This window comes from Conger conger, chromosome 4 (assembly GCF_963514075.1).
Source record: "Conger conger chromosome 4, fConCon1.1, whole genome shotgun sequence".
NCBI lineage: Eukaryota > Metazoa > Chordata > Actinopteri > Anguilliformes > Congridae > Conger > Conger conger.
In genome coordinates this window covers 67,458,690-67,486,134 of record NC_083763.1, presented here as the reverse complement: position 1 = coordinate 67,486,134, position 27,445 = coordinate 67,458,690, and the positions used below count along the sequence as shown (strand labels likewise).

At 43.0% G+C, this 27,445-nt stretch overlaps 2 protein-coding genes across 3 annotated transcripts in view; both read right to left on the bottom strand.

Moving 5' to 3' along the window:
* Positions 1–270: 270 nt before the first annotated feature.
* dnajb6b (DnaJ heat shock protein family (Hsp40) member B6b) lies at positions 271–14,692 on the bottom strand. 2 transcript variants are annotated; one of them, XM_061240951.1, is made up of 8 exons: positions 14,538–14,692; positions 8,101–8,208; positions 5,816–5,925; positions 4,518–4,559; positions 3,876–3,956; positions 1,839–1,931; positions 1,285–1,519; positions 271–1,037 (listed from the first exon to the last, which is right to left on the bottom strand). In XM_061240951.1, the coding sequence occupies exons 2-8, from the start codon at positions 8,163–8,165 to the stop codon at positions 941–943; spliced, it is 723 nt and encodes a 240-aa protein (XP_061096935.1). In that variant the 5' UTR covers positions 8,166–8,208; positions 14,538–14,692; the 3' UTR covers positions 271–940. The 2 variants fall into 2 exon arrangements, with proteins under 2 accessions (XP_061096935.1, XP_061096934.1); XM_061240950.1 differs by lacking the exon at positions 14,538–14,692 and adding an exon at positions 10,945–11,021.
* A 3,032-nt stretch (positions 14,693–17,724) lies between these two features.
* The window catches only part of ube3c (ubiquitin protein ligase E3C), a 35,449-nt gene continuing 25,728 nt past the window's right edge, over positions 17,725–27,445 (bottom strand). The window contains exons 18-22 of the mRNA XM_061239018.1: positions 25,795–26,007; positions 23,525–23,713; positions 22,879–22,945; positions 22,075–22,205; positions 17,725–18,912 (exon numbers count right to left, since the gene is read on the bottom strand). Coding sequence (XP_061095002.1) covers positions 18,742–18,912; positions 22,075–22,205; positions 22,879–22,945; positions 23,525–23,713; positions 25,795–26,007 — 771 coding nt within the window. The 3' untranslated portion in view covers positions 17,725–18,741. The remainder of the gene's footprint in view (positions 18,913–22,074; positions 22,206–22,878; positions 22,946–23,524; positions 23,714–25,794; positions 26,008–27,445) is intronic.

Genomic DNA, 27,445 nt, shown 5'->3' with positions numbered 1-27,445 from the left:
AACTGTACGTCACTCTGGATAAGAGTGTCTGCCAAATGCCAATAATGTAATGTAATGTAATGTAATGTTAGTGTGAGCAGCGATCGCCCCTTTCTTTGGTGAACTTAATGTAATCTGTGAGTAAATCTGAAAGTGAGGGGTGTATTTTATTAAAGAAAATGTCAGGAGTTTCATTGGTGTGAAGCAGAGGTGTAAATGAAGAAAGGAGCAAGCAGAGTCATAAGGGGATGTGAGCCCCTCAGACACTGAAGTTTCACACAGACTCCAGAGTTACAGCACCTGCATTTATTTCAACTCATCTTACAGGGCAGAGCAAAATCTTCTGGAAAATCCACAGTTCATTTATATTCTCAGGTTATTCCACAACAACAGTGTGAACATGAAGAGAAATTATTGGCAGTCATGCAGAAATGATAAACGCCTTTCCAAGCAATAAAAAAGCAAAAGGCTAAATGATTACCAGTAATTAATAACCTAATGCCAATTACAAAATGCATTTGGCTGCAGGTAAGAGTTAAGGGCTGGAAAGATGTTTAAACCAGCTATGGTTGAACAAGTGATTGAAATACAAATTGCATGTTTCAGTTGATTAGGCATAGCCAAGCACTATCTGGATATCTAATCTGTTTGTGTCCCAACACTAGCATCCTGCACTCCACTAACACTGAGAAAATGCAATATAGCAAAATGCGTACAGGGAAAAAAGGTATAAAAGGTACAGAAGACTACAGCAGACAGAAATCTTCTGTATTTCTAAAAAAGAAATAGTGGTCCCAAATAAAAAGGTAAAAAGCACCTGCTCCAAATAAACTAGACTAAACTGAAATGTAAAAGCATTCAATTGAAAGGAAACTATCTTGGTGGTGGACAGGGGGGAGAAAACAGGCTCACACATCTGTGTTAGATCATCCTTTTCTCCACCCAAAACTGTGCTAACATATTACTTGTTAAGCAACTGTTCCTTGCCATCAACTTTAACGGATGTTAAAATTCCATTTTCATATATCTCCTCTCGGATCACTCCATCCGTTGTAATTCTATGAAAGAGAAAATGAGAGGAAGAAGATTACTCACATACTGCCTGGCTGCATTCACAAAAACAAGACCAGGCAAGCAGGTGGTTAACAACAGAGCAGCAGATACTTAAAAAAATGTTTTACCAAAACCTTCTGAATAAAAACTATTGATAAAATAAATAAAAAACTTCACTTATTCAAAAATATCTGACTTAATTAGGAGAGACATTGTTGCAATATAAAAATACAACATGAAAATGTCCCTTACTTTTTAGTCATGACTTGCTTTCCATTGACAGTGCATGTGGAGGTTGACACAGACTGCCTACCGCCTGCACTACATCCACCAATGCCGGAAGAGAAAGAATTGAAGCTTTGGCCATGCATTGCTCCTCCGCATGGTTGAGGCATCCCTATTCCAGTGTGCATTGCTCCCAGTCCAGTGTGCATTGCTCCGAATCCAGTGGGCATTCCTCCACTCGTTGATTTGAATGAGCTGGAACCTGTGCGGATGGCATTAACATCCTGCTCAGCCACAAAAAAAAGCTACGGGTAGCAGCACACTTACAGGACCACACTAGCCAACACCAATCGTATCAAACCTGCTCCGGTACCCATCAATCAATGGCCGGTACATCCAGCAGTGTGCGGAGATGTGGGTTAGCATGTGCTAACGCCTGTTAAAGAACGTGTCACCTCTGGAGAAGTAACTGTGACTGGTCCCTGTAACGGGAGAACCATTGGTCTTTAGCTTAGTGGATTAATCATATCTATCTTGCGGTCAATAACTCAGAGCAGAGTCCGTAACGGGCAGATAATTACTCATGGAAACACCGGAGAGCCCATGGGAGAATCCAGGCATCTGCATGGTGGGCAGGCCCATGTTGCACATGGGCATCGCCATCCCCTTATTTCCTGGAGGAAGAAGAGGAGGGTCACCCACAGTCACAGCACTGATATCACCTCCTTTACCACCGAGCGCACTTCAGCGGGACAGGTTACTCACTGCTTAGGACATGCTGGAATAAGTGGCTTTTAATCTGTTATCTGTGATGCAACAATTATAGTATAAATACAGTACATCTCACACAGCTTAAATAAGAAGGGCTTCAAGAGCATATTGTGCACTCTTCATGCTTGTACTCATAACCAGTCTATAATGTAAAATACTTTTTTTTTTTTTATCAGTAGCTACTTTTGATTCACATGGATCTGCAAGGATTTGCCACAATGCAACTGAGCCGAGATTCTTACTACATTAGACATCAGAATAGTTAATCCGGTTTTAATAGACGAGAACAAGTAAAACTGCACCGAAGTGAAATGAAAAAGAAGCTGGCGTCTGCTTTATACCGCAAGCTATATCTTGACAATTATATATTTATGTGCCAGTACCTGCTCACAAGAATATTTGACCTTTTCCATCAGAGGCCCTTAACTCCCTGCAGATATGTTCATAATTGCAGTGATTTTAATTGCCTTGGCAGACTGGATTGTACCACTGGTTTCTCCACACCTGGTTCACCTGAGTTCACTGTAAGGTGTACAGATCCATAGTCCGGGAAATGAACAGCAACAGCTGCCCTACAACACAGTTTAAATATAGAAAACTGTACACAAGCCTGGCAGTTCCTTCTAACAGTTTGCTTTCCAGTAACACAACTCTTGGGTTAAGTACTGCCTGTGTCAATCGGAACCATTCTGTTGTTTCTCTGTCAGGTAAAAGATAAACAAAGTGGCATTTTCAGGTTTGTCAGAAGAGGTATAAAATATCCTCTTCTGACATCAGGTCATGGAATACAATGCGACTGATGGTTTTCGCTGTGAATTCAAATAGTAGCATGAGCATGTATTCTGACAATGCGTGACTTCCTACACCCTCCATTTTAACTGCTCCATCTTCTCCTGTCAGAAAGGCAGCCATTTCTAATGCAAATGGCTGACATTCTCTGGGTCTGTTCTTGTGCTCTGTGAACCATTCCCGCAGAATGATACATGGTCTTACATGCTGGTACAGCTTTAGAGTGGGGTCTCTGTATTTAGTGCTGGGAGCACAAACCACATGCTGATCTCTGATCTTAAGCACACAGAGTCACTACAATAGCCCTTGGCCTTCCTGGAAAGCGATAACAGGAACCACTGATATCAGTAGACTCTACTGCCTGTCATCCGAAAAAAAACTGAGTACTATAGAAAGCAACACACACTGCATTGAATGAGGCTGTATGAGCACAAGGCTAATTCACTGGCTGAAGTACATCTGCACAGATTCACAGAGGCATATGCACATTGATCATTTATGGTAGGTGTTTGGTAGAAAATAATTTTGTGAAAGAAGGGAATCGAAGCACACTGCTATTATGATCCAAGGGGATCTGAGGAAGGGAGCCCACAAGCTATAACAACATTTAAATAATTGAATCTTCAACTGAAGAAGAATGGTTTCCTCAAAATGAGGTGCAATACAGCTTTTCCAGACCATGTTTTCAGATACGTGCTCAAAGAAATGCCACAAGCCAACGGAACGACAGAAACTGTAAAAGCAGCTCTCTCTTAGTCCTCTCTGTCACTGTAAATCGCCTTGGATTAAAAGCGTCTGCCAAATGACTAAAATTTTTTAATTAAAAAAAGTCACTTCAAATGGAAATACAGTTTAATTCTCACCATGGTTCACACAATGGCATCAAAGGTGTAAATGTAATATATTTTGGTAAACCCTCCACTAGCAGGGCACCTGATATTCAGCAGATGCTCCTCCTTTGCTACCATGGATGCATTGTTAATATTTCTACAAACGGCGTTAACTCCGTTCACCTTCGAGATAGCAAGGGATTCCCAGGTTGAAGGGAACAGACTTACCAAACGGATCCTGTCCCCCAAAGAAGTCGCTGAAGACGACCATGGGACTGCGGAATGAAAATGAGCCACACTGGTGTCCAACTGGTTTGAGGAAAAAAATGGAAACAAAGTTCTCACTTGTCAGGAAGGACTGACCATCGAGACAGAAAAAAAGTATTTATGGAAAACTCATGAACACTTAAACAGGATTCAACAATTTACATCCACTGTGAGACTGGGAGAAGGCAGACATAAAATGGGATAATCACTGAAATTATGAAAAACAAACTTTCATTAGGAAGAAGACAGGGAACTAATGACCCTTGATAGATGGAACCATCCTTGGGGTTTTTCTGTACCCCCATTGGACTTGCACTGCACTTCTGGTCAAACCCAACAAGAAACACTGATTCTATCTACATATTGTTGATTTAAATGGCTGCCACACCATTAGTCATCTTTTTCCTCTGGAATAGGAGCAGCGAGATGACATAGTTCTTGCCTTGGAAATGCTGCATGTCGGCAAGTACACTATAAAATGTTCAGTGTTAAATCAACTCTTACAGAGGACATGTACTCTGCTAGAGTGATAATTAACACTGGACATTGTACTGTGCTCACATATAGAACGACCCTGCTTTCTGTGCTCACAGATGGACCTACCTGCTTGAATGCCGAAACTGTCATAATTGGTCCGCTTGACGGCTGCAGGGAAAAAGAAAATAAAGGCTATAAAATATCAAAGAGAGGATTACTGAATCAATGCGGCTCCCCTCCCAGCACAAGAGGCTACTGATATAGATTATTAGTTAATGAGGGTTAAATCTAGTTTATGGTCTTCCACTGGCACGTACACCAACCATCTAACGAAAATAGTGCCAGCTATCAGTGTTTCCAAAAAAGCTGTATATCTTCAGGCTATTTTTACCTTTTTAATTTATTTAGTTTTTTTTTACTTTTTCAATAATATTTATAATAACTAAAAAATATGAAGTCTAATTGTAATTAAGCTGAATTGTGCGAATTTCTCATGCTTCCTTTAACTCAGAAGACGTTTTTGAAAACATATTCAAGAGGTTCAGTTCTTGTTCAGACCAAACATCAGGATGCGGAAGAAATCTGATCTTCGACTGTTGGTGCCATATAGGGTGGGTTCAGTCTCAAAAACTGCTGATCTCCCAGGAATTTTAATGCACAACAGTCTCTAGAGTTTACAGGCAGAGAATGGTGTGAAAAACAAAAAACATCCAATGAGCGGCAGTTCTGTGGGTGAAAGGCCAGAGGAGAAGGGCCAGACTGGTTCAAACTAATAGGATGGCGACCATAACTCAAATAACCACACGTTACAACAGTGTTATTAAGAAGAGCATCTCTGAACAACACGGTGAACAAGTGGATGTGCTACAGCAGCAGAAGACCAATAAGTCCAAAACAAAAAAGTCTAATACCTAACAAAGTGGACAGTTAGTGTATACATTGCCTCACCAAGTGGTCATGCAAATATCATGCAAATGTGGCTGCACCGTCATGTTTGATAACATGTTTGAGGCTAACATGAGCACACACAGAGGGGTCAGTAAAGGCACAGGTATTGGTACAGAGGGGTCAGTAAAGGCACAGGTAGTGGTACAGAGGGGTCAGTAAAGGCACAGGTATTGGTACAGAGGGGTCAGTAAAGGCACAGGTATTGGTACAGAGGGGTCAGTAAAGGCACAGGTAGTGGTACAGAGGGGTCAGTAAAGGCACAGGTAGTGGTACAGAGGGGTCAGTAAAGGCACAGGTAGTGGTACAGAGGGGTCAGTAAAGGCACAGGTATTGGTACAGAGGGGTCAGTAAAGGCACAGGTAGTGGTACAGAGGGGTCAGAAAAGGCACAGGTAGTGGTACAGAGGGGTCAGTAAAGGCACAGGTATTGGTACAGAGGGGTCAGTAAAGGCACAGGTAGTGGGCGGAGCCTCTTACGGTCAGACAGGACCTCATAGGCCTCCGACAGCTCTCTGAATCTTAGCTCTGCTTCTGCTCTGTTGGTGAGGTTTTGGTCTGGATGCCAACGCAGTGCCGACTGTCTGTACCTGATGGAGGAAATGCACACAAACACACACACACACACAGGATCATGGACTTGCACAGGCAGCCCCGGTATGTAAATAATGAGTGAAATCCAGGAATGGTGACGAGGTTGGAACAACATGAAGCATCTGTCATTACAGCATGCAAAGAATGTTCTCAGTGCACATACCAGCTGGCCGCTCGCATGCATGTCCACAGTGTGAGACTGTGTGTGATCAGATTCAGACTGACTAGGGCAGACAGACACACTGATAGACTCTCACAGACAAATCTGGTAACATATACAGTAGTTTGGGTTCAGATGATGTGCACTGCTGTGTGAAGAGGATGTCGATCGAGGTGAACAGAAATACCTGCTGGTACATGATGATGAAGTCTAAATTCAAAACGTTTTCCAGGTAGCAATTGGAAATACACAAGTAGTACAAGTTTATTAATTTTATGCAATATATAGTTTAAGATGTGTTCTTATGGTAATGAAGAATAGTCCTAATTGAAGTAAAAAATTATTTTGAGCATTGTAGTACTGTACATCTTCATTCACTTCCTCTTTGATGGCAGGATTATGGTTTATCCCAGTGCTGGTCCGGCCCATTCTTTGATTTATCAGTACATTACATTACATAACATTATTGGCATTTGGCAGACGCTCTTATCCAGAGCGACATACAGTTGATTAGACTAAGCAGGAGACAATCCTCCCCACGAGCAATGCAGGGTTAAGGGCCTTGCTCAAGGGCCCAATGGCTGTGCGGATCTTATTGTGGCTACACCAGGATTAGAACCACCGACCTTGCGTGTCCCAGTCGTTTACCTTAACCACTACGCTACAGACCGCCCAGTAACATAAAATATCAGCTGATTGGCTCATCAAGTTGAAAGTGGACAACAAAGAATATTGAGTGTTGGTATTCTTCCTAAAACACGTGAGAGATTGGGAAGTCCTTGCTTTGGGTGGTGTGAATTCTGGTCAATCTCTTCCAGTGACAGGCTCACTGCTCCCAGGCTTCTGTCCTTATGTCAGCAATGGCTTCCCCTGTCACCATATAGGTGGGGCTCTACCACTGGTACAAGGGTTGGCTGGGAGAACCAGGGCCTGGGGGAAAGGAGGGGAGGAACTGCAGGGAGACAATTACTCTGGGGCCTGTCTGTCTGGAGCTGTGGGGTAGGCAGTGTGCGCAGTGAATAGGGATAGGAAAGGGGCACTGATCTGACTCAGGATCTGTGAAAAGGTGTGGCTGACTCCCTGGCTCTCCACACAAACCTAGGGCAGCCTGTAGTGTAGTGGTTAAGGTACATGACTGGGACCCGCAAGGTCGGTGGTTCAATCCCTGGTATAGCCACAATAAGATCTGCACAGCCATTGGGCCCTTGAGCAAGGCCCTTAACCCTGCATTGCCCCAGGGGAGGCTTGTCTCCTGCTTAGTCTATCTCTGCCAAATGCCATTAATGTAAAAACCTCCCAAAAAATGCTATTTGTGTTTTTCTTTCACAGCCAAATGAATGATGTTATAAAAGAGAGAGGGCAAGAGTGGCCAATACCCCCCTCACCTCTCCCCCCATGTTACCTGCATAAAATGGCACACCGCCAGGCCAGATATATTATAACAACTAAACTGCACTTGATAGAAATGCCCAATTAAACACATGAGCCAGGTCTGTTTGGGGCCAAACAGCTTGGTTTGGCTGAGTCATGGCCAGGTGAGGTAGCAGCGATCACCAGGCACAAATTCCCAGCAGAGCTGCTAATGAGACACATTTACATAACGGCACATCTCCAAACAAGCGAACAGCAAATTAACCTTTCACACTTCTATTCCACGGTAACCTTTTGAGCAGAGAGAAGAAACTGAAAATTAACTGGAAATAAAGGTCATCGGCGGGGGTAAACCGTTGCTCGTCTGCACACAGCAGCTCCACGATTAAGTTTAAAAGTCATAGTCATAGTGCACCATGAAAGGCTCCATTTTAACTGGTGAGACTTGATGATATATAAACACACACATCCCCTACAGAAGGCTGAATCAGCTGAGTTACAGCAAAACGTAGAGCCTCCATTCTGCACTCCTCTTGCCGTGCTCCTTTGTGTTGGGGTATAATTAGCATTACAGCCACCACGGACATCATCCGCCGCACGCGGTAAAAACAGGTGCGCATGCAGAAGTGGGGTCACTTACGCTTGCCTAATGTCCTCCAGCGGCACATTCCGGCACACTCCTAAAATGCAGTAATAGTCCGTCATGGTTGAGCCGAGTTCACGTCTGTGATAGCGACAGGGGTGAGAGCTGCGGAGAGAGAGAGAGGGTGGGGGGCAGGCCGGACACGGAGAGGTCAGCACCACCCTGCCTGTCTGTGACACCCACCCCTGACACTACCGCACTCCCCTGCAGGGGACAAGCGGCAGAGGAGGGGAAAAACGCGCCCCCGATTTTAACCACAACTTTATGTAATCGGAGACACTGCTGCAGACACCACCCAAAAGGGAGACCACCTGATCTCACATTCATTCTGACTTTGGGGGGTGGATAGGACATTCTGAATGACATAGAGCTTTCTGTTTAGAGTGTCACTAGAGATCTGAACAGGAACATTATTCCATTCAGTTCAACTGTCCACAAGAATTTGCTAAATATCATAAAAGTTGCATATTTTATACTATGCAAAAGTAACAATGGAAGAGCCACAGCACAAGCAAATTCCAGCTATAAGGAACCCCATGGGTATGTCATTATGATAAGAAATTCTTATAAGGGTCATTATGTGGCTGGTGTTTCCTGCTGCAGGGGAATATTACTGGATCAGTACTGTGTGCATGTATGTGTGTGTGAGTGTGTGTGTGTGTGTGTGTGTGTGTGTGCAGGGAGTGAACCTTCCAGTCCGGGTGGTGGGGTGGGGTGGGGGATAGGGGGGGGTGGCTGACAAAGCGTCTGTCAAAGAGTCTAAAGCTGTTTTCTCACAGACTGTTTTTCATATTCAACATGAAATTATTCTAAAGGTTAGCAGCTGGAAAAACAGGACACCTGTGGATTTACATTCAATTCAGCAGCCCAGGCAAACACAAAACAGCTTTGATGAACAAATTAGAGATTGGAGATGAACTGACAAGAAAATAACCATTGCTTTTTGATAGGGTATTATCCCACTTATACCAGTGCTAACATGTCATGTAATGTAGCAATGAACAATTTATTGGAGAAAAAAATGTCTGCTGCTGAGGAAAAAAATACATATATTCATGCAGCCTTAAAAGTGCCTGCTGCAACTAAAAGCGAACCGCATCATCGCCGAAGAAAGGTTCACTAGCTCACCATCACGGAAAGGAAATACAACGTCAGGCTATTAACTAATGTTAGCTTGCAAAATAATACGAAGCAATTTAATCTATGCTATATTCCAGACTTCAGTGCCATGCAACTGAACGGAGTGCTTCCCATTTTGATAGCATAGAAAGACCTCAATATTTCGTTGAGCCATCAAAATCAACCGTCTCATTCTTGCAGCCAGTCCTGCAAAAACAACATATTTAATTATTAAGAAATTCACGCTATATCTAGTTTACAGAGAATATCAGTGTACTGAATATATTTTAGCATCATGGGCGTTCTGTGTCTAAGTACATTCCTCTACGCTTGCGGCTCCGTCTGTTGTTTTACACAGTAAACGTTTGAGTTGTAATTTGTTATTATTACTGCCTAAGTTAAAAAGCTCGGTTACATTATGTTTGAAACAAAGTGTAGCCTAACTCAATGCAGCCTACAGTAACATACTTTTGTCACCAGGTCGGCTATAACTGGACTACTTGCACTACTTGCAAATCTATTGCGCATGATGTTGCGCGCATTGATATTTGTAGGATATTTTAGCCGTGAAAAAATTCAACACTCGATCTGTTCTCGTTAGCAAGGTTATATGAAAATAATGCACTCCCACGTGAGACATCTCGGCCAATCAGAATGCCGTATTTGCCCTAGGTGTTCAGTTATTTTTCAGTGCCGTAGAATAAATCAAAGAGAATGATATCACTCCATGTTCCTAATCAAGCTTAGTTTCAAGCGCAAATCCATACAGTACACATTGAGTGCACACAGGACATACATTTCAGCATTGCAGTAAATAAAAAAACTGGTGGAATATTTCAAACATATTTTCACTCTGAATCATCAAACAGCATTTCAAATGTCAGAAATTAGATCATAGATCAAACCTTTTAATGCAGGGGTCTGCAACCCAGGTCCTGGAGAGCCAGAAGCTCAACCAGTTTTTACTTACAAACAAACTTTTTGTAATTATGGTTATGCAGGTTTGGGCCTGTGATAATGACATGTAACCGGATCTCTAATACCCCATCAAAAACGCAAAACAGTAGTGTTAGCTCTGAGCCTCTGTGGTTGTCAGTAGCTTCGACATGATAAATGAAGTTAATCAAATCAAATGAATGAGTATTCTGTGCATCTCTGTGAATGCAAAGGAACAGTGTCTATTTGCATGTGAGCACACACTGTACATCATGCATGAACTCACATTTCCAATAAATATACAGACATACAAGATGTGACAAAAATATATGTGCTAAACCAAAATACGTGTTTGTAAATGCATAAACAAAGCAATTCTACTAAATACTAGGCTTAGAGAAACTGTCTAAATTCATCATGACTTATCTAAAATGAAAAATAGTTTGTACACAGCACAATCAATGCATCCAAACAAGATCCCTGTGCTCAAAACCAGTATTCAATATTTTCTAAATGTAATGTCCAGTTACCTATACATAAGAAAATGTATCACGTCGATGATCTTATAGAAAGCAATACAAATTGACATCATTATTGAACCCAGTTTATAGATCCATACCACTACCATAGCTGAAGTCCTTTTGACCAGCATTCACAATAAGACATATAGGGTAGGCCCACATAAACACAAAAAATAGTCAAGATTCTTGCAACTGCAAGAAAATGGGCATTACTACTGTTACAGAAACAAACATAAACTTCTGAAAGAAAACCAAAAACGGTTACCAGTTTCCACAGGGTGTTGAGCTTTCTCCTGTATGTCTCTGGCACCCTTTGGAGACGGTCATAAGTACCTGCGGACCACTCCCGTTTGGCAATGCCCACCCCCAGCAGCCGGGTGCGGGCCCCTCCCTGCCCCGCTACGTATGAACACGCCCAAATATGAATGAACCTAATGTGAATGTGCCGGCACAGGCTCTGGGCCGTGTTCATAACGGTGTGCCGCGGTGATAATGGGCCCTGTGTCAGCACACCTACATGTGGATAGAGGCGCGGGAGAGGCACAGTACGAGTGTGATGGCCAGACTGCTCCCTCAATCACACAGAATGGGGAAAGCAACAGTAAATATAAATGATAAAGGATACATTCTGCAGAAGACTGCCTGCACACACACACACACACACACACACACACACGTACACACACACACTCTGGCAGGGCTTCTGACACTACTGTTTGGGAAGGGAGGAGGGGTTGAATTCTGCCTCCATCCTCCATGCCCCCCCCACCCTTCATCCCTCCTGTTCCCCCACCTCTTACTGCACTGAAGGTAAACTTATCATCCAGAGAAAGGCAGACATCTGGCTGAGGGTTGCTAGGCAACTAATTGACACATCAGAGACATGGGGGAAGGACAGGCGTCTTGACCACGGGAGCCGTCAGGTGCTGTCAGCCCTGCTCCTGTCGCCTCAGCATGGGCCAAAGCGCGGGGAACAATGGTGTGTGTGTGTGCATACAGGAGCCCCACAGCCCAGAGAGGACACAGAGGAAGCCATTTTATCAGAGCCACCACACTGCTCGTGTGAGGTAGCGTTATTACATTTACAATTCCCCCATGTTTTCACAGCTTAGGCTGTAAATGCGCATTATGATTTTACTGCTGCCGTTAATGCTCATCCGTAATCTCACTGAGGAAAGCAGAATATGCCAGTATTACCAACAAAAATAATAATTATACGACTACTACAATAATAATAATAATAATAATAATAATAATAACAATAATCATCATCATCATAGTCATCATTATAATAAAACATGACAACAATACCAAAAAAATTTAGAGCTATTTTTAATGTGTCTTGTAAAATTTTAAAAAGAACAGGTCAATAATAATGACTGAAAAACTGAGTTTTAATAAGCATAAAAGCTTGAGAAAGAAGGGTAGGTACTCTATAGTTTCGGTGTATATTCCCGCCTAACACTTCTCTTTCTGATGAGATACAAAGCCCTTTGCCTGACTTCAGATTACACTTACTCTGTCATGGGATGAATTATTCTTCATGGTACTCTCATGCTACACCATGCACTGACATAAGAGTAACTAAACCCACCTGCAAATACAAGTGGTAAGCAGATTTCTTGTGCTAATGGGCTCTCCAGTTTCTCTAGTCAATATGGCAGTTTATTGTCACTTTTATTGGTTTAACTGATAAATTGGACTTGCATCCACAGTGTAATAGGTTTTAACTTTTCTCCAGTAAGCAGTTACCCAAATAACGATCCTTGAGGAAGAACTGCTGGTTTTCCACCCTCTCTTTATCTGGGAGTAAGGTGTGAGGAGACTTCAATTCTTAAATCAGTTGCACTAATTGTTCAGTTAATTCAGATTTGGAATGTCTCCATAGTATCCATACTCTACTAGGTCCATACTGTGCTCACAGTATCCATGTCTATAAACAAGTTTCCTAAATGTTATCATAATCACATATTAAAACATTGCGCAAACTATTTTTTCATTTAAGGTCATTTTATACAGATTGTTGCTGAAAATTGTAATTATGGGAGTTCTTTCCACTGTACCAAGCAACAGTTGATGTTTCCCATATTTCATCTAATATACAAACCACTTTAGATGCAATGAGAAAATTGCACACCAATTCCCAAGCAACTGTTATGCAAATAATAATTAGTGTTCTAGAACTGCCATGCAAAACAAAAAAAATATTTTCACTCTTGCCTTTGGAACGTGACTCAGCACAACTGATGCCAATGTGATCTGATCACACGGGACTCAGGAGACTACTGCCTCAGTTCTGAATGCTTTTAACCCAAAGGGGTTTACAAGTGCATAAGTTCCTCAACAAGTAAAAAGCATCAAATCCATAAATAGCTAAACATGCATGTAGAGCAATTGTAAACAAAACCATTGATCATAGTGTGTTCAGGTTTATATATATATATATATATATATATATATATATATATATATATATATATATAGTATAGAAGATGGAAATTTGGGGCATACACTTATTACTGCTTGTTCAATCAGGCACACACACAAATTGTATTTATGAAAAACCCACCCAACAGGAGAGTCAAAGCAACAGGAGCCAGAAAACTGGTAAATCATTTCAATAAGTAAATCCTGTCTTTGAACGAATGTTAACAGTCATTCTTCTCATGTTCACCTTCCAAATTTTGTGTGAGAAAGTGATTGATTTTATTATGAAATTATAAATTCTTCCCTGTCTTCAAACCATTAAACAGTGCTGTGTTAACACCACAACAGTGCACCATTCCAAAGGCAGGGGTTCCCAAACTTTTTTCTCATGCGACCTCAAATGAATGTTCTCAAATTTCCATAACTGCAACGCCCCACACACACACCCCATGCCAAACAACACGGTTTAGCCACCATGACTTACACCACAACCCCTGCTCCTGCCTTGTTGTTTTATTAAAGCTGGGCTGTTGTAATGTTCAGCGTGTAGTAGCCCACATTCACATATTTTATTTTTTTCACACTCAAAATATTCAGGCAACCCCATCCTCATATTAGATGACCCCATATGGGGTTGTTTGGGAATCCCTGGGTTAAACCATGGAAACAGGGTCACAAGGAGGTTGTTTATGTTGTTTATGTTGTTTAGTGGTTCAGAACAGAGTTCATTGGGATTTTAAAGCAATACAGAAGTAAAATTCACACAAAAATACTATGCTGTTATATTACAAGATGCCATACAGGCAAAAAGACAAATTACAGAATCCCCACAATTGCAAATATTTTATGAGATATTCTTTGTTATTTTGCCAAAACCGAACTGTATGGAAAGTAGGAGTCGTAACATGTTTTACAGATTGCATAAATGTAAAATGAATGGGAAAAAAGGACATTCTAATGTGAAATAAGGAGCCTGTACATTTTCTAGCACTGATCGAGTACTGATCAGCCTATGTCCTAAGTTAACACATTAAATAAAATTACATTATGAAATTACAAATGCCTGAATATGAGGCCACAAAGTATCATCAGTTAATTTAAAAGTTCTTAAAGAAGAAGGTCCACTCACTGAATTAATAATTATTGATTATTTTTCCCAAATGGAAGCTCATGCTATCCCCAACTTCTTTTTCATAACGGTCATGTTTTGTTCCTGCATACTCCCAAATAGTCTAAAGCACTGAACCCACAGGCTAACTGAAACACTGAACTCTATCCCATAACAATACCAGCAAGATTCATGGGAGTGTCTCCCAAGTTCAAACAAGTGCATTACACGCGATAGTTGCAGCGTTAGAGTTCTAGTGTTGTCAGTTTTATGAAATAAATGTAAGTGGGGTAGAAGCCAGGTGTGGGGGATGATTTTCTCACCTTCCAGTGATGCTCCTTTCGTCTTATATCAGGTTGTCGTGTGCCTTTCCGACCGTTGCCTCTAGTTGCGTTTTGTACTGTGCGCGTCTGCTGGAAGGCTTTACATAATTTGCCTGAGCTCATCTCTGATTGGTCGATCGTCACTTCCGCCAGCAGTCGAAGGGGGAGCGGTGGAAATATCTGTAATGTTGTGGAAATTGCTAGTAGTGGGAATTTCTGTAATGTTGTGGAAATTGCCAGTGTTTAGGAGAAAGAGTACGGTGCTGGAACGACGTGAAACGGCGCGCAAGGAAGGAAGCGACAATATTGAGTTTGCAACTGATAGCACAAACAGGCACTGGAACTACAGGCACTGGAACTACCCCTTATTCCAAACAGTACAACATTGCCACGGAACGAATTAATCAAACCAACCCTACGAATTGTTTACTAATCCAGAACTCAAATGTAATTTCTAGGGTGATTTCTAAAGGTTAAACTAACTCTCAATGTCACTTAATTGGCTGTAACTCGTAGAAGATGCCATTGCTCAGCATTGTGACCGCCACCTCGCTGTGGGAGATGAAGTCCATTCAGACACCCAGCCTCGTCAGCAGGGCAGGCCTAAAATGCAAAGGGATGCTGGCTCAATTAAAATGATGGATGTCTATTAACTACATGCATTTTGGTGGTCAATATCCAATTACTCCAGGGAGGAGGCAAGGTAGGCTATATAAAGCAAGGATTAGTGTTCACACCGGATTAGTTTGTAAAATTGTTAGATGTTTCCTGACCAATCATTAAATCTGTCTGTCTGCACAGCCTGTTTCTTACACACCAGATAACTGTAATATATATATATAATTATCATTGGGGATGAAAACTTATTTTTCTGTACTAGTAGCCCGGATAATCTGCCTCACTAACCATGCTGTTAATGCCATTTTTGCAGTGTAACTGTAAGCTACTGTTCCAGGTGTTTCCGATGTGAACTGACATGTTCACAGATTACCAATATGCAAAGCATTCCCCCTTTACTTCTAAACCTGATCCACCACCCAGTGATGTCATGTAGCCTCAGGCATTGCTCCAGAGCCTGGCAGGGGTAATGTGAATGAATACTAGGCTTCTCAAACTTAAATAACAGTACCACTGCCAAACAAATTTTACCTAGGAATATTCTCGATTTTTCTAGATTCGTTCTAGAATTTCCTTTATATTCTAAATTTATTTATGTATTATCAATTTATCAAGTAATTTATTTGACATCTGTTCTTTTATAGCAGTGTTTTCGTTTTATTCTTATTGTTTTATTGATTGTTCCAATGTAAAGCACAGTGCATTGCATTCATTTGTACACATTGAGCCATACAAATAAATATTGATTGATTACAATCTGAATGCTGTCTTTGCAAATCTTCGTATCCTGCCAGAACCCTCATAAACAGTATAGTACGGTACAGTAAATCCTATATAACTAATGATTATTAAGTAAATTATTAAGTAATGCTTCTCCGGACGTTATTTCCAGTTCAATCTACTGCACACATACTACGTCACACTTTCTATTGGGAAAAGACTGGCTACGAAGGTGGATCTGGCCCATTGAACTGTTACTATACATCTGGCCGCTTGTCCTTTCTTCATTTGGCCTTTCAGACTGCGTGAGTCCACGGACAGTGGACAGTGCCACTCCTGAAAAAGCCCTGCTACTACACAATGCAGTACAATATGAAGGCACCAGGTGGCAGTCATGTTCCACAAATTGCAGGAAAAGTGACCTGCTACGGAAGGATCACTCCTGTTAACAGGCTGCATCTTTTTTCCAGCTGTGCAATCTTTAGCTCAAAGTTTCCTCCTTGCCTTGATTATAGGCAATACAATGTACAATGAAAACTTTAAAAGGAACGTTTCTTAAGCCCAGGAATATTTAACTTCACAAATAATACTGCTATAATAAAATAAGTAAATGCTGCTATGATGATGATTCTTTAAAATTACTTTTACAGTCCAAGAGTGCAATAGGCAGCAGATTTATAATAAACATTACAGCAGTCAAAAAATGTACTCCGGTGTAGCCTTGTATGTCAATGACTTGCTCACTTACCACAGTAAAAACTGAATGTTCCATATACTAGCTTGTAACTGCAAAACAAAAGTCTAAGCAAAATGCTTTCATGAGCCAGACATGCTTTATGGACCAAAGACCCATTACACCAAAGATAAAATGATAAAATCAAGACCCATGTTTCTGTACTTTACAAGTAAACTATTCAGTCTTGCTTATTATGAGTACGATTAGCATTATCATTATGTAGCTAAACCATAGATTATAGGATTGTATACCATTGTTTTTATGCAGTTTATTATTATTAATATTATTAATATTATTAATAATAATCCTACATAAAAGCCTGTTAATTACTCAAGTAAAGCTATGACATTTAAGGCACAATTAGTACTGTACACACAATAATGGTCAATTACATGTAATACATGTGGGAAAATCCATCACAAACCCAGTTTCTGAGATGGTGATATGGATCACTCTGCCCTCATGCTCATTATCCCAACTTATTGGCTCAATATTATTTAAAAAATCTCTGTATTAATATTCATACTTTAACTGATTAAAAATACTGTGAAGTCACCCTGAAATTTTACCATCATCTTTTTTAAAAGCCTAAGTACACGCCGTGTGTAGGCGTGATTCATGACGGCCAACATTAAGTTGGGACCGCCATATTCCATTATATAGTAATAGGTTTAAATAAATCACTTTGTAATTGAGACCGATCCTTCATATAGACTGGACAAGTCGCTTTTTAAGACCCAATTACCCCCTTCCGAGTTTTCCTTCAGGAACGCCCGGGCCATGGGCGCAGAGAGGGAGGAATCATCGGTCAGCCATTCCGGGATGGACCCAATCCAAAAACGGATAAAACCCCCCCACCGACCCACCACCAACCCTCCGACCGCAACAGGCTTTAACAGATTTATGACAATTGCATACAACCTTAATTTGTATCTAGCTGGTAATGCGTTTGAGGGCCAGAATACTTCTGCTGGGCGTTTCTTGACTGGATGTTTCTTTAATTATATGTCAGAGGCCATAAAATTGAGAATGAGATTTTCCCTCAAAGAGCGCTGTGTCTAATGCCTCGCTCCAACGGTAAACCCTGGAGAGGAGAAACGGGGACGCTCGGAGTCTGAATGCAAAAACATTTAATCATATTCAGACATTTTTCTCCTCACTCTGTTGATACATAGATTTCGTCTGGTCCCCACCCCTCAGTCATAAGGATTGGAAACCTTCAATTACAAAGCAAGATCGGGCACATAGATTGTTCACTTTAATATGCGGAGAGCTTTAAAAGGTAAAGGCTCGGTCCAAAACACAACATAAAGGAAGGGGGCGAGGAAACTATACAGATGTATGGTAAATGAGCGTAAAATAGTGTATACATACACATATTCATCATCAGACGGCTATCTCTGGTCATATCTCGATAAGGAAAACCCACACAACAGGCAGGGCAAATACTGCATTATATGAGGTTAATGTAAAAACGTAAATCACAAAATGAGATTATTCTAAATAATTCCAGTGGGGAGGGGGGGCATCTCGTCACAATGATGGATCCACGGAGCGCTGGCGCCTGGAAGATATCGGGTCTTCCGTTCATCCAGGACTCCCGCACTCCCGCTCCGCTCTCTTATTGCCTGTGTCTCCACATCACAGCTGAATCTTTGGTGAACACGGGGGTTTCTTAGTGTGTGTGCCGCTGCAGAATGCCACTGCGGGCGCTCTCAGCCCAGACAGTTAGGAGACGCTTCTAAAAGCACCTTCTGGGTTTTTTTTATTGGATACATTAAGTAAAGTCGTTTAAAACTGAAATTAAAAACTGAAGCCCACCCGCTGCACGGCCGTTATTTCACCAAATTCGTTCTTTCCCCCTATAATTCATTTTAGAATCCGGCGCTATTGTGTGTGTGTGTGTGTGTGTGTGTGTGTGTGTGTGTGTGTGTATGTGTGCATGTACATGAACTTTAAGCCTGAGTATACCTGCATTTGTGTGTATGAGAATGTGTGAGCTGGTATGTTTGTGAACGGGCAAGCCTGTGCTTGTGCGTGTGTGTCTGTATGTGTGTGCATATATGCGTACACTAGCTTTCTCCACACACAGTGCTGTCTTGTCTGTCCCTCAGCGGGCCCCGGGGCCCCTCAGCTCAGCTCGAACCCTGCCGACGACTCGATGGCGTACAGGAGCTTGTTCTTCATCAGCTGGTCGTCACCGAACTCCGGGAGCTTCAGCAGGTTCATGCAGGTGCTGGCAGTGGGCAGCCTCTCCAGGTCACTCCCCCCGTTGTGGATGCAGAACGCTGGGTACAGCTCCTAAACACACACACACGCACACACACGCACACACGCACACACACAAACACGCATTCACTGCCTGTCCACTTTAACACAGTCTTACAACACCTGGGAACCATGAGCCAACATAGGCTTAGAGTGCTGTGAAAAGTGAGCATGGTAGGGTTTTAGAGCATGAACTGCTTGTTTGCCCCCCCATGAGCTGAATCCAGCAGTTCATGCTCAAAGACTTACCGATATATCTGAATTAAAGAAGAGTGGGGTACAGTTTAGCTAAAGGGGGCAATTACATTTTAACAGAGGTGAATCAGTAATTTTACAATTAAATAATAATAAAAACATATAATATATATGTGTTTACTCAGGTTTCCTTTGTCTAAAGATCTGAGACATTTCACTCTGATAGATATACAATATTAGAGGAAATCAGGACGGGGCAAATACTTTTTCGCGGAACGGTACACGGTATGCCACTAGTGAGCAACAACAGACTTTTACGCATTTCGGTAACTCTACTGAAATACAGTACACCTGGTGCACACAGTGTTATATCTGGTCACTCATCTAACTCTACTAACACAGGTACAGACTGAAGAAATGTTTGCTTAACGCGTGTTTCAGGTTTGTTTCATGCTCGTGTACAGACACCTCGTGTACGCACACTGGAGAGACGCACGCTGACGTATTCGACTCTGCTCCTACAGACTGCCCTTTAAAGACGCTGCGCATTGGAGGCCCGGGGATTTACGAGCCCGGTTAAATGGGTATGAAGGCTTTTCCTTAACAAGCCCATTTTTCTGACAATTAGCGTATTAAACTATCATTGCTTATTGAGAAAGTGTCATTATGAGAAAGATAATTTTGAAAAAAGGGTTTCCATCATCTTTTTTAAACGGCTTCTCCTGACAGTGCTATTTCTTGTCTAATGAAAGCTGGGACATTTACTGCACCTAATTAAGGGTAAGCTGGCTTCAGCCGGGGGCCGAGTCAGAGTGCAAACCCAGAGCGGCACTCCCGGGCCAGCCCCGCCACGCATTTCATCTCTCCCAAAGTCAAATTCATTAAACCGATACCTTAGCGGCCTTCTACCTGCGGATTATTCCACAAGAGTTTCTCTTTCTCCACTGCGGGGTACTGCGGAGTTGAAAATGGCTGCCGCAGTACACAGGTAATAAAAGCAATCAACTGCCCATTACAGCCTCTGGCTATACTCCGTAAAACATAAAAGGCTTAATGGATTTCAACTGTTTTTTTTCTTTTTGCCCCCTTCACCAGCCGTTTTTAGTGCCCATTTCTATCAAGCAATTAAGAAAGTGAAGATGCTTTATACCCGTGAAACTGACAGCTGCTGACACATTCATGGAATTCCGATACAAAATAACTCACTGATTTTCTTTTTATGCTGTGGGCGGAGATGAAACGAAACGAAGCAACAACAGGGACCGCTGAGGGACTGCACAATCATCACTGCTGACTTTCACCGAGTCCCCATAATCACAACTTGTTGAACGTGGGGCTACAGAACCTGTTATTGCTAATGTCCCTGCGACATAAGAGTGGCTTCAGTGCACAATTCTCAGGGGCGTTCTCTCATTCACTCGGAAGCAGACCTGAGTCAAATATGTAATTGTTTTGGATTCATATACTTTTCTGTGCTCAATTGATCTTGTCTGGTGCACAATTGAGCCAAATGAGAGGACCAGAAGAGGTTTTGAGAGTACTCCATAGGTTCCAATACACCAGACAAGTTCAGTAAAGCATAGAGAAGCATTTGAATCCAAAATAAATACGTATTTGACCCAGGTCTGTCCAGCGGGAGGCGCTCCAGAGCCACACCTAAACTCTATGTAATTGCTCTATAATCTCACACTTACCGCCACACTTACCAACAGGGCTTTCTGCGGCCCAGTTAAGCCAACACAGATGACTTCACACCTGGCTGGCTCTTAGTGTAACTCCAATATTTATCGAGCAGACATTGCACACTGACACACACCCAGCAGGGCTGGAGACGATGGGAAGGGCCATGAACTCCCGAGCATATGTGCCACCGAGATAAGGCCTCGCAAACCCAGCCTTATCACGGCCTAATTTGAAAATGATCGTCGTTTCGCAACGTGTCTGTAACCTGTGAACAGTCACTGGTGTAGTGGTAACCTGGGAACAGTCACAGGTGTAGTGGTAACCTGGGAACAGTCACGGGTGTAGTGGTAACCTGGGAACAGTCACGGGTATAATGGTAACCTGTGAACAGTCACGGGTATAATGGTAACCTGTGAACAGTCACGGGTATAATGGTAACCTGTGAACAGTCACGGGTATAATGGTAACCTGTGAACAGTCACGGGTATAATGGTAACCTGTGAACAGTCACGGGTGTAGTGGTAACCTGGGAACAGTCACGGGTATAATGGTAACCTGTGAACAGTCATGGGTGTAGTGGTAACCTGTGAACAGTCACAGGTGTAGTTGTAACCTGGGAACAGTCACGGGTGTAGTAGTAACCTGTGAACAGTCACAGGTATAATGGTAACCTGGGAACAGTCACGGGTGTAGTGGTAACCTGGGAACAGTCACGGGTGTAGTGGTAACCTGGGAACAGTCACGGGTATAATGGTAACCTGTGAACAGTCACGGGTATAATGGTAACCTGTGAACAGTCACGGGTGTAGTGGTAACCTGGGAACAGTCACGGGTGTAGTGGTAACCTGTGAACAGTCACGGGTATAATGGTAACCTGTGAACAGTCATGGGTGTAGTGGTAACCTGGGAACAGTCACGGGTATAGTTGTAACCTGAGAACAGTCACGGGTGTAGTAGTAACCTGTGAACAGTCACAGGTATAATGGTAACCTGGGAACAGTCACGGGTGTAGTGGTAACCTGGGAACAGTCACGGGTGTAGTGGTAACCTGGGAACAGTCACGGGTATAATGGTAACCTGTGAACAGTCATGGGTGTAGTTGTAACCTGAGAACAGTCACGGGTGTAGTAGTAACCTGTGAACAGTCACAGGTATAATGGTAACCTGGGAACAGTCACGGGTGTAGTGGTAACCTGGGAACAGTCACGGGTGTAGAACAGTCACGGGTGTAGTCTCTGCTTGGTTAACCTCCTGCGTGCTGTGAAGGGCTGCGGTCAATGATGGGGAGAACAGGACACCCTCCCGGTGAACCCTTACCTTGAACCCCAGCAGCGGGGGCCTGGAGCAGCTGGTGACGAACTTGAGGAGCTTGCGTTTCTCGTCGTCTGTGAAGTTCTCCACCACCTCCCAGAAGGTTTTGATGACCGGGTGATTGGCAGAGTAGCCCCCTGTAGAGAGAGCAGGGAGATTCACTGATCCATGTAGCTCCAAATTCACAGCTCACAGCCTGTCCAAATCCAGTATGTTCAACGCTTTCTGAAAACTCAGGGCCTGAATTTGGTCAGTGGCATAGTAGCAGGGAAAACCACCTTAAGGGAACAGACTTTGCAGCCAATCCTGCAGCTCAATGCATAGCTCAAAATAGTCTTAAAATAATCACATATTAAGACTATTTGTTTAACTTCCCTATTATATTTTGAGCCGTGCCATTGTCTTTCAATGTGCAGCAAAAGCCATGTCATGTCACACGTTCACTAGACGAGACTTGCTCAAACAATACCAAAATAAAAAAAATAAAAGCATGTGGTGCATTATAATTTAACTTTATAACTGTTTCTGGAATATCCCAGAGTTTATTTGCGTGTCAATTTCTTCCAGCAACGGTTCTGTGGGACAGCCAATGGAAATGAACCCCACAAATCTGTAAACAGTTGCCAAAACATTAACATTTACATAAATGTTAAATTCTCCGAAACATGCAAAGTGGCTAGTCATCATCCCAGACTAAAACCAGGGTGTCCCACAGGAAAACTCTTTTCTCAAACAGCCTAAAGGCAATTTCCCACAATGTGGGAAAGACAAAATAACAAAAATTAAATTAAATAACCTTTATTGACTCACCAGAATAGTTTGTGAACTTCTTCAGGTCATCAAGGCAGATAGGAACATGAGCGCCAGAAATAAGAACCTATAGTGCAAGAGGAGGGGAAGGTTGTGGTTTTAATACTTACTTCATAAAGCACATTTAAGCCAATCAAATGGTGGATTTCACCCTTTGAAGAGTAGGTTTTTTGGATTTGCTTTTATTTGTGTTATTCTAAGTCACTGTGCTAGAGCTCCACAGCTTACAATTACTAGCAGCACCTGTGACAGTGCACCAGCATTAGAATGCACCAATAGGCGCCAAAGGCAATCAAAAGCCAAGAATCAAAACCGGATACTATAAGCTTTCTTATACCGGCACTAAGAAAGCGATTGAATACACATGACAAATCAGAAACAGCCGAGAAGCCAAAGGCAATTATTTTTGGTCCCCAATAACAGGGGGGCTATGTATAAAAAAGGGATGTAATTCAAACGTGGGTCACCTGATGCGGATGTGACTACTCCCAAATTAAAAGTGACAGCCTACACTTTAACCACATTTCAAATCCAGTGTGCTGGAGTACAGAGCCAAAAGAACAGAAATTGTACCACTGTCCAAATACTTAGACCTCCCTGTATCTGTGCCCCCACACCTTAAAGGGTAACGCCCCAGGCGGCTCACCTGGATCTCCTGCTGGTCGAACATGCGCAGCCACTCCAGGTTCACCACGTTGGCCAGGCCCTTGCGGAAGGCCAGGCAGTGGGGCCGGATCTGCTTGTTCAGCCTGTAGTCGGCCACCCGGTGGATGTAGGAGATCCTGTTCACCGTGGAGACCGGAATGTCTTTCCCGCCGGGCTTCAGCTCCACCACCTGGAAAACCGGGAATGCTGTCAGCCCGAGATGCCCACCCCAGCTCTTCTCCAGCTGCGACCTTCCGTATATGTTGCTCAGTCAAGATGTTTCATCTGTTCTCAGAGACACTTTAGGCGGGACTGACTCCAGACTCCAATTCATCCTATATTGGCAGCGAGGCCTTCTCCTTGTACGTAACCCAGTGTTATACAGTGCCCTCAGAATTTATTGGCAGCAAGAATAAAATGAGCAACAAAAAAACAAAAAAGGCTAATTATATTGCTTGACAATTGCCCAGCAGTAGATTTTAAGTAATTAATTTAATCTTTTAAAAATTATTGGCACCCGTTTTCCTGAACTTTGCACCCTCCCTTCACAAGGATAAATCGACTTCGTGGAAAGATCCCCTCGTGGCCAAGTCTGAGGGCAACAAGACCCCATGACGAGTAGACGAAAATAACTCCATACTGTCAAAGATCCATCCACTTATTACACCGTAGGTATAATATATGCATGCAGGTATGACTTACGGGAACAATACTGGGTCCTCATTCTGATACTAATCCCACCACTGTCATACAGTATGTGGCCAAAAAGCTCAGTTTTTCTCTAAACCAGTCCCAAAGCCCGGGCAAAACGTGAAGTGGTGACTTGCCTCCACAATGACCTTTAACCCTTCACCTGTCCCACCTAGAGCCACATGTTACCGTGGTAACTGAGCGAGTGTAATGACCAGGCTGCCCGTCCCTTAATGATCTGGTGGAGGTCATTAGCGGAGTGACGGGTCCCCAGGCTTCGAGACCTTGGGGCCCCCCGCCACAAGGACAGCTGCTCCATTCATAACCGGGTGAACGGCACAGGAGACGGGTTTGAAAGAGCAGCGAGACGGCCTCTTTAATTAGCTTCAGTGTATTAAGCTGTGGGTCACATTCATTAAGAGCTGAACGAGGGAACAAGAATGGATCGAGAATCCATCTTTTACCGTGTTTTTTTTTTCCTTTTTGATGAGCACAACCAAGTCTGTTACTTGTACCTGGGACACGATTTCCAATCAAAGACAGTTCTTATTTTTTGCTTTTTTTTAAGTAGGTCAATCTCACAAGCAAAACATAATTTACAAAGATAAAAAAAAATGAATGCCTGAAACTACAGTGAAGAATTTAATCTTGGTACACGTATCAACAATATTCTAATTTATTTTCGGAATTGTTTTTCAATTGCAATCTCTTCCTCACCTTATGTTTTTGATTTCTGCTGGCCAGTATTACCCCAGACAATTGTTCCCTTTATCTTGCTTACTTTGGCACCAGCTAGAGGGCAAACGCAGGGCAGTCTGGCCTACATGTGCCTAATCTTCAGAAAATAGTTTTCTGTATCGTATTTACCGTGCGTGTCCATATCAGATGACCGAGGACTGCCTTGTAACGACGGCGTAAAGCGTATTTAAAGAGCAGCTAATAACACTGCAAGGCCCTGAGCAAACAAGCCACTGCGGGTAGTAACTCGCCCAGGCGAACGTCGAACAACCGCGACTGTGCCGTCAAAACGACCCGCTCGCTTGTCTATAACACGAGTGAGCTCCCGCCTAGACGCCACAGGGCCCGGGGTTACCGAATGTAAGGGACCCTTTATTTATGCAACAGCGGCTCTGTTTGTTCCTCTCGGTCATTACTCCTGTAATGGTGGATAAAGTCTGCGCCGAGCAGCCGGGTTCAGATCCCAGTCAGAGACGTGCTTTATCTCCCTTATCTGCCACCGCAGCCACATGATCGAGAGGAATTATTAACACCTACATTAACACCGCTTCACTGCTGGCAGGTAGCAGGGGTACGGAGCAGTGTGCAGAGAGAGGGAGGGAGGGAGGGTGAGAGGTAGAGAGGCACAGAGAGAAAGGGAGAGAGATAGGAGGGAAAAGGTCAGAAAAGACATGGAAAAGACAGAACGAGAAATGGAGAAAGGGGAGAGAAAGGAGGGTTACAAAGACAGAGAAAAGGGTGGAGAAGAAAATAAAAAGAGGGAGAAAGAAAGAGATGGGGCTTTCAAGCGAGAGAATAGATGAGGAAAAAAGGGAGAAAAAGAGATTAAGAGAGATGCTGCACCTGTGCCTCCCCCAGGTCGTTGTTGACCACGGTGAAGTTGAGCCCCAGATCCTCCACGTCGTCCTCGTAGCTCTTGAGGAACAGAAGGTTCCGGTACATCTCGGGGTCCAGCGAGGCCAGGTGGTGGATGTCCACGTCAGCGCTGGTGCCCAGCAGCTTGGACAGGAAGAAGGTGGCGAAGGGCAGCTCCACCAGCATGTTCTCATACAGAGCCTACAGAGCAGATAGGAGCCATCTTACACACAGCTCCACCAGCATGTTCTCATACAGAGCACAGAGAGGAGCCATCTTACACACAGCTCCCCCAGCATGTTCTCATACAGAGCCTACAGAGCAGATAGGAGCCATCTTACACACAGCTCCACCAACATGTTCTCATACAGAGCCTACAGAGCACAGAGAGAGGCCATCTTACACACAGCTCCACCAGCATGTTCTCATACAGAGCCTACAGAGCACAGAGAGGAGCCATCTTACACACAGCTCCACCAGCATGTTCTCATACAGAGCCTGAACAACAGAGAAAAGCCATCACACACACACACACACACACTCACACTCACACTCACACTCACACTCACTCTCACTCTCACTCTCACTCTCACTCTCACTCTCACTCTCACACTCACACTCACACTCACACTCACACTCACACTCACACTCACACTCACACTCTCACACTCTCACACTCTCACACTCACAGACGCACAGCTGTACCAGAATGTTCTCATACAGAGCATGCAGGGGAGGGAACAGGAACATCACACACACACGGATTCACTAGGGGGCATGAGACACTAAGACACAGCTGCAATTACACAGCAGTCTGTACACCACTGGTATTCCCACAGGAAATGGGTGCACTACAGCTGGAGACATAACAAAATAACTGGAAACATGCAAGTTAAAAACATTTCTCAGAAACGTTTCTTATTTGTACTGCAAGTTCGACTAGCTGCAACTTGCTTCGCCTTTCACCTCAATTTTATTTTCAGGAACAGCTAATATGTGTCTGCGCATGGGGGAAAAAAACAAGAATAGTGTGAATGTATGTTTCATAATGTTGGAGAACAGACCACATCAGTTAGGTAGATCGCTGTAATTCTGAAAGCGAGGCTTAAAAAGAACAGGTACACAAAGGTGTGATCAACAATCACGCAGTACGAACGCAAAAGCAATCATGAGGTCACAGCACTAAAGCTTAAATCCACAGAATTGCAAATGCCAATGGAAAAAAATAAAATCCAAACATAACCAGGACTGACCGTGATTATCACTTGATAGGCACGAGTTTACTGAGGACTTACGGTTTTGAAGCTTCAGCACTGACGTGTTAAATATGCAGGCCTAGACTTATCGAGCTCTAACTTTATAAATGTTCATTCTCCCCTTGACCTTAAATGCCATTAGGAAGCACAGCTGGGCAGGTGAGTCATAAAATGTAAAGCTAATGTACTGGAGCAGCCCTAAAAAGAGCACATTTACACCTTTAAGGCATTAAAATATACTGGTCTTAATAAACGATTGCGCTAAAAACCCTGACCACATCAGCTAAATGGATTATAAATTTAAAGCATTTCCATAATGCATGCATCTTAAACACACACGGAGGCATAAATCAAGCTATTTTCTAAACACCGGTTAATTATGC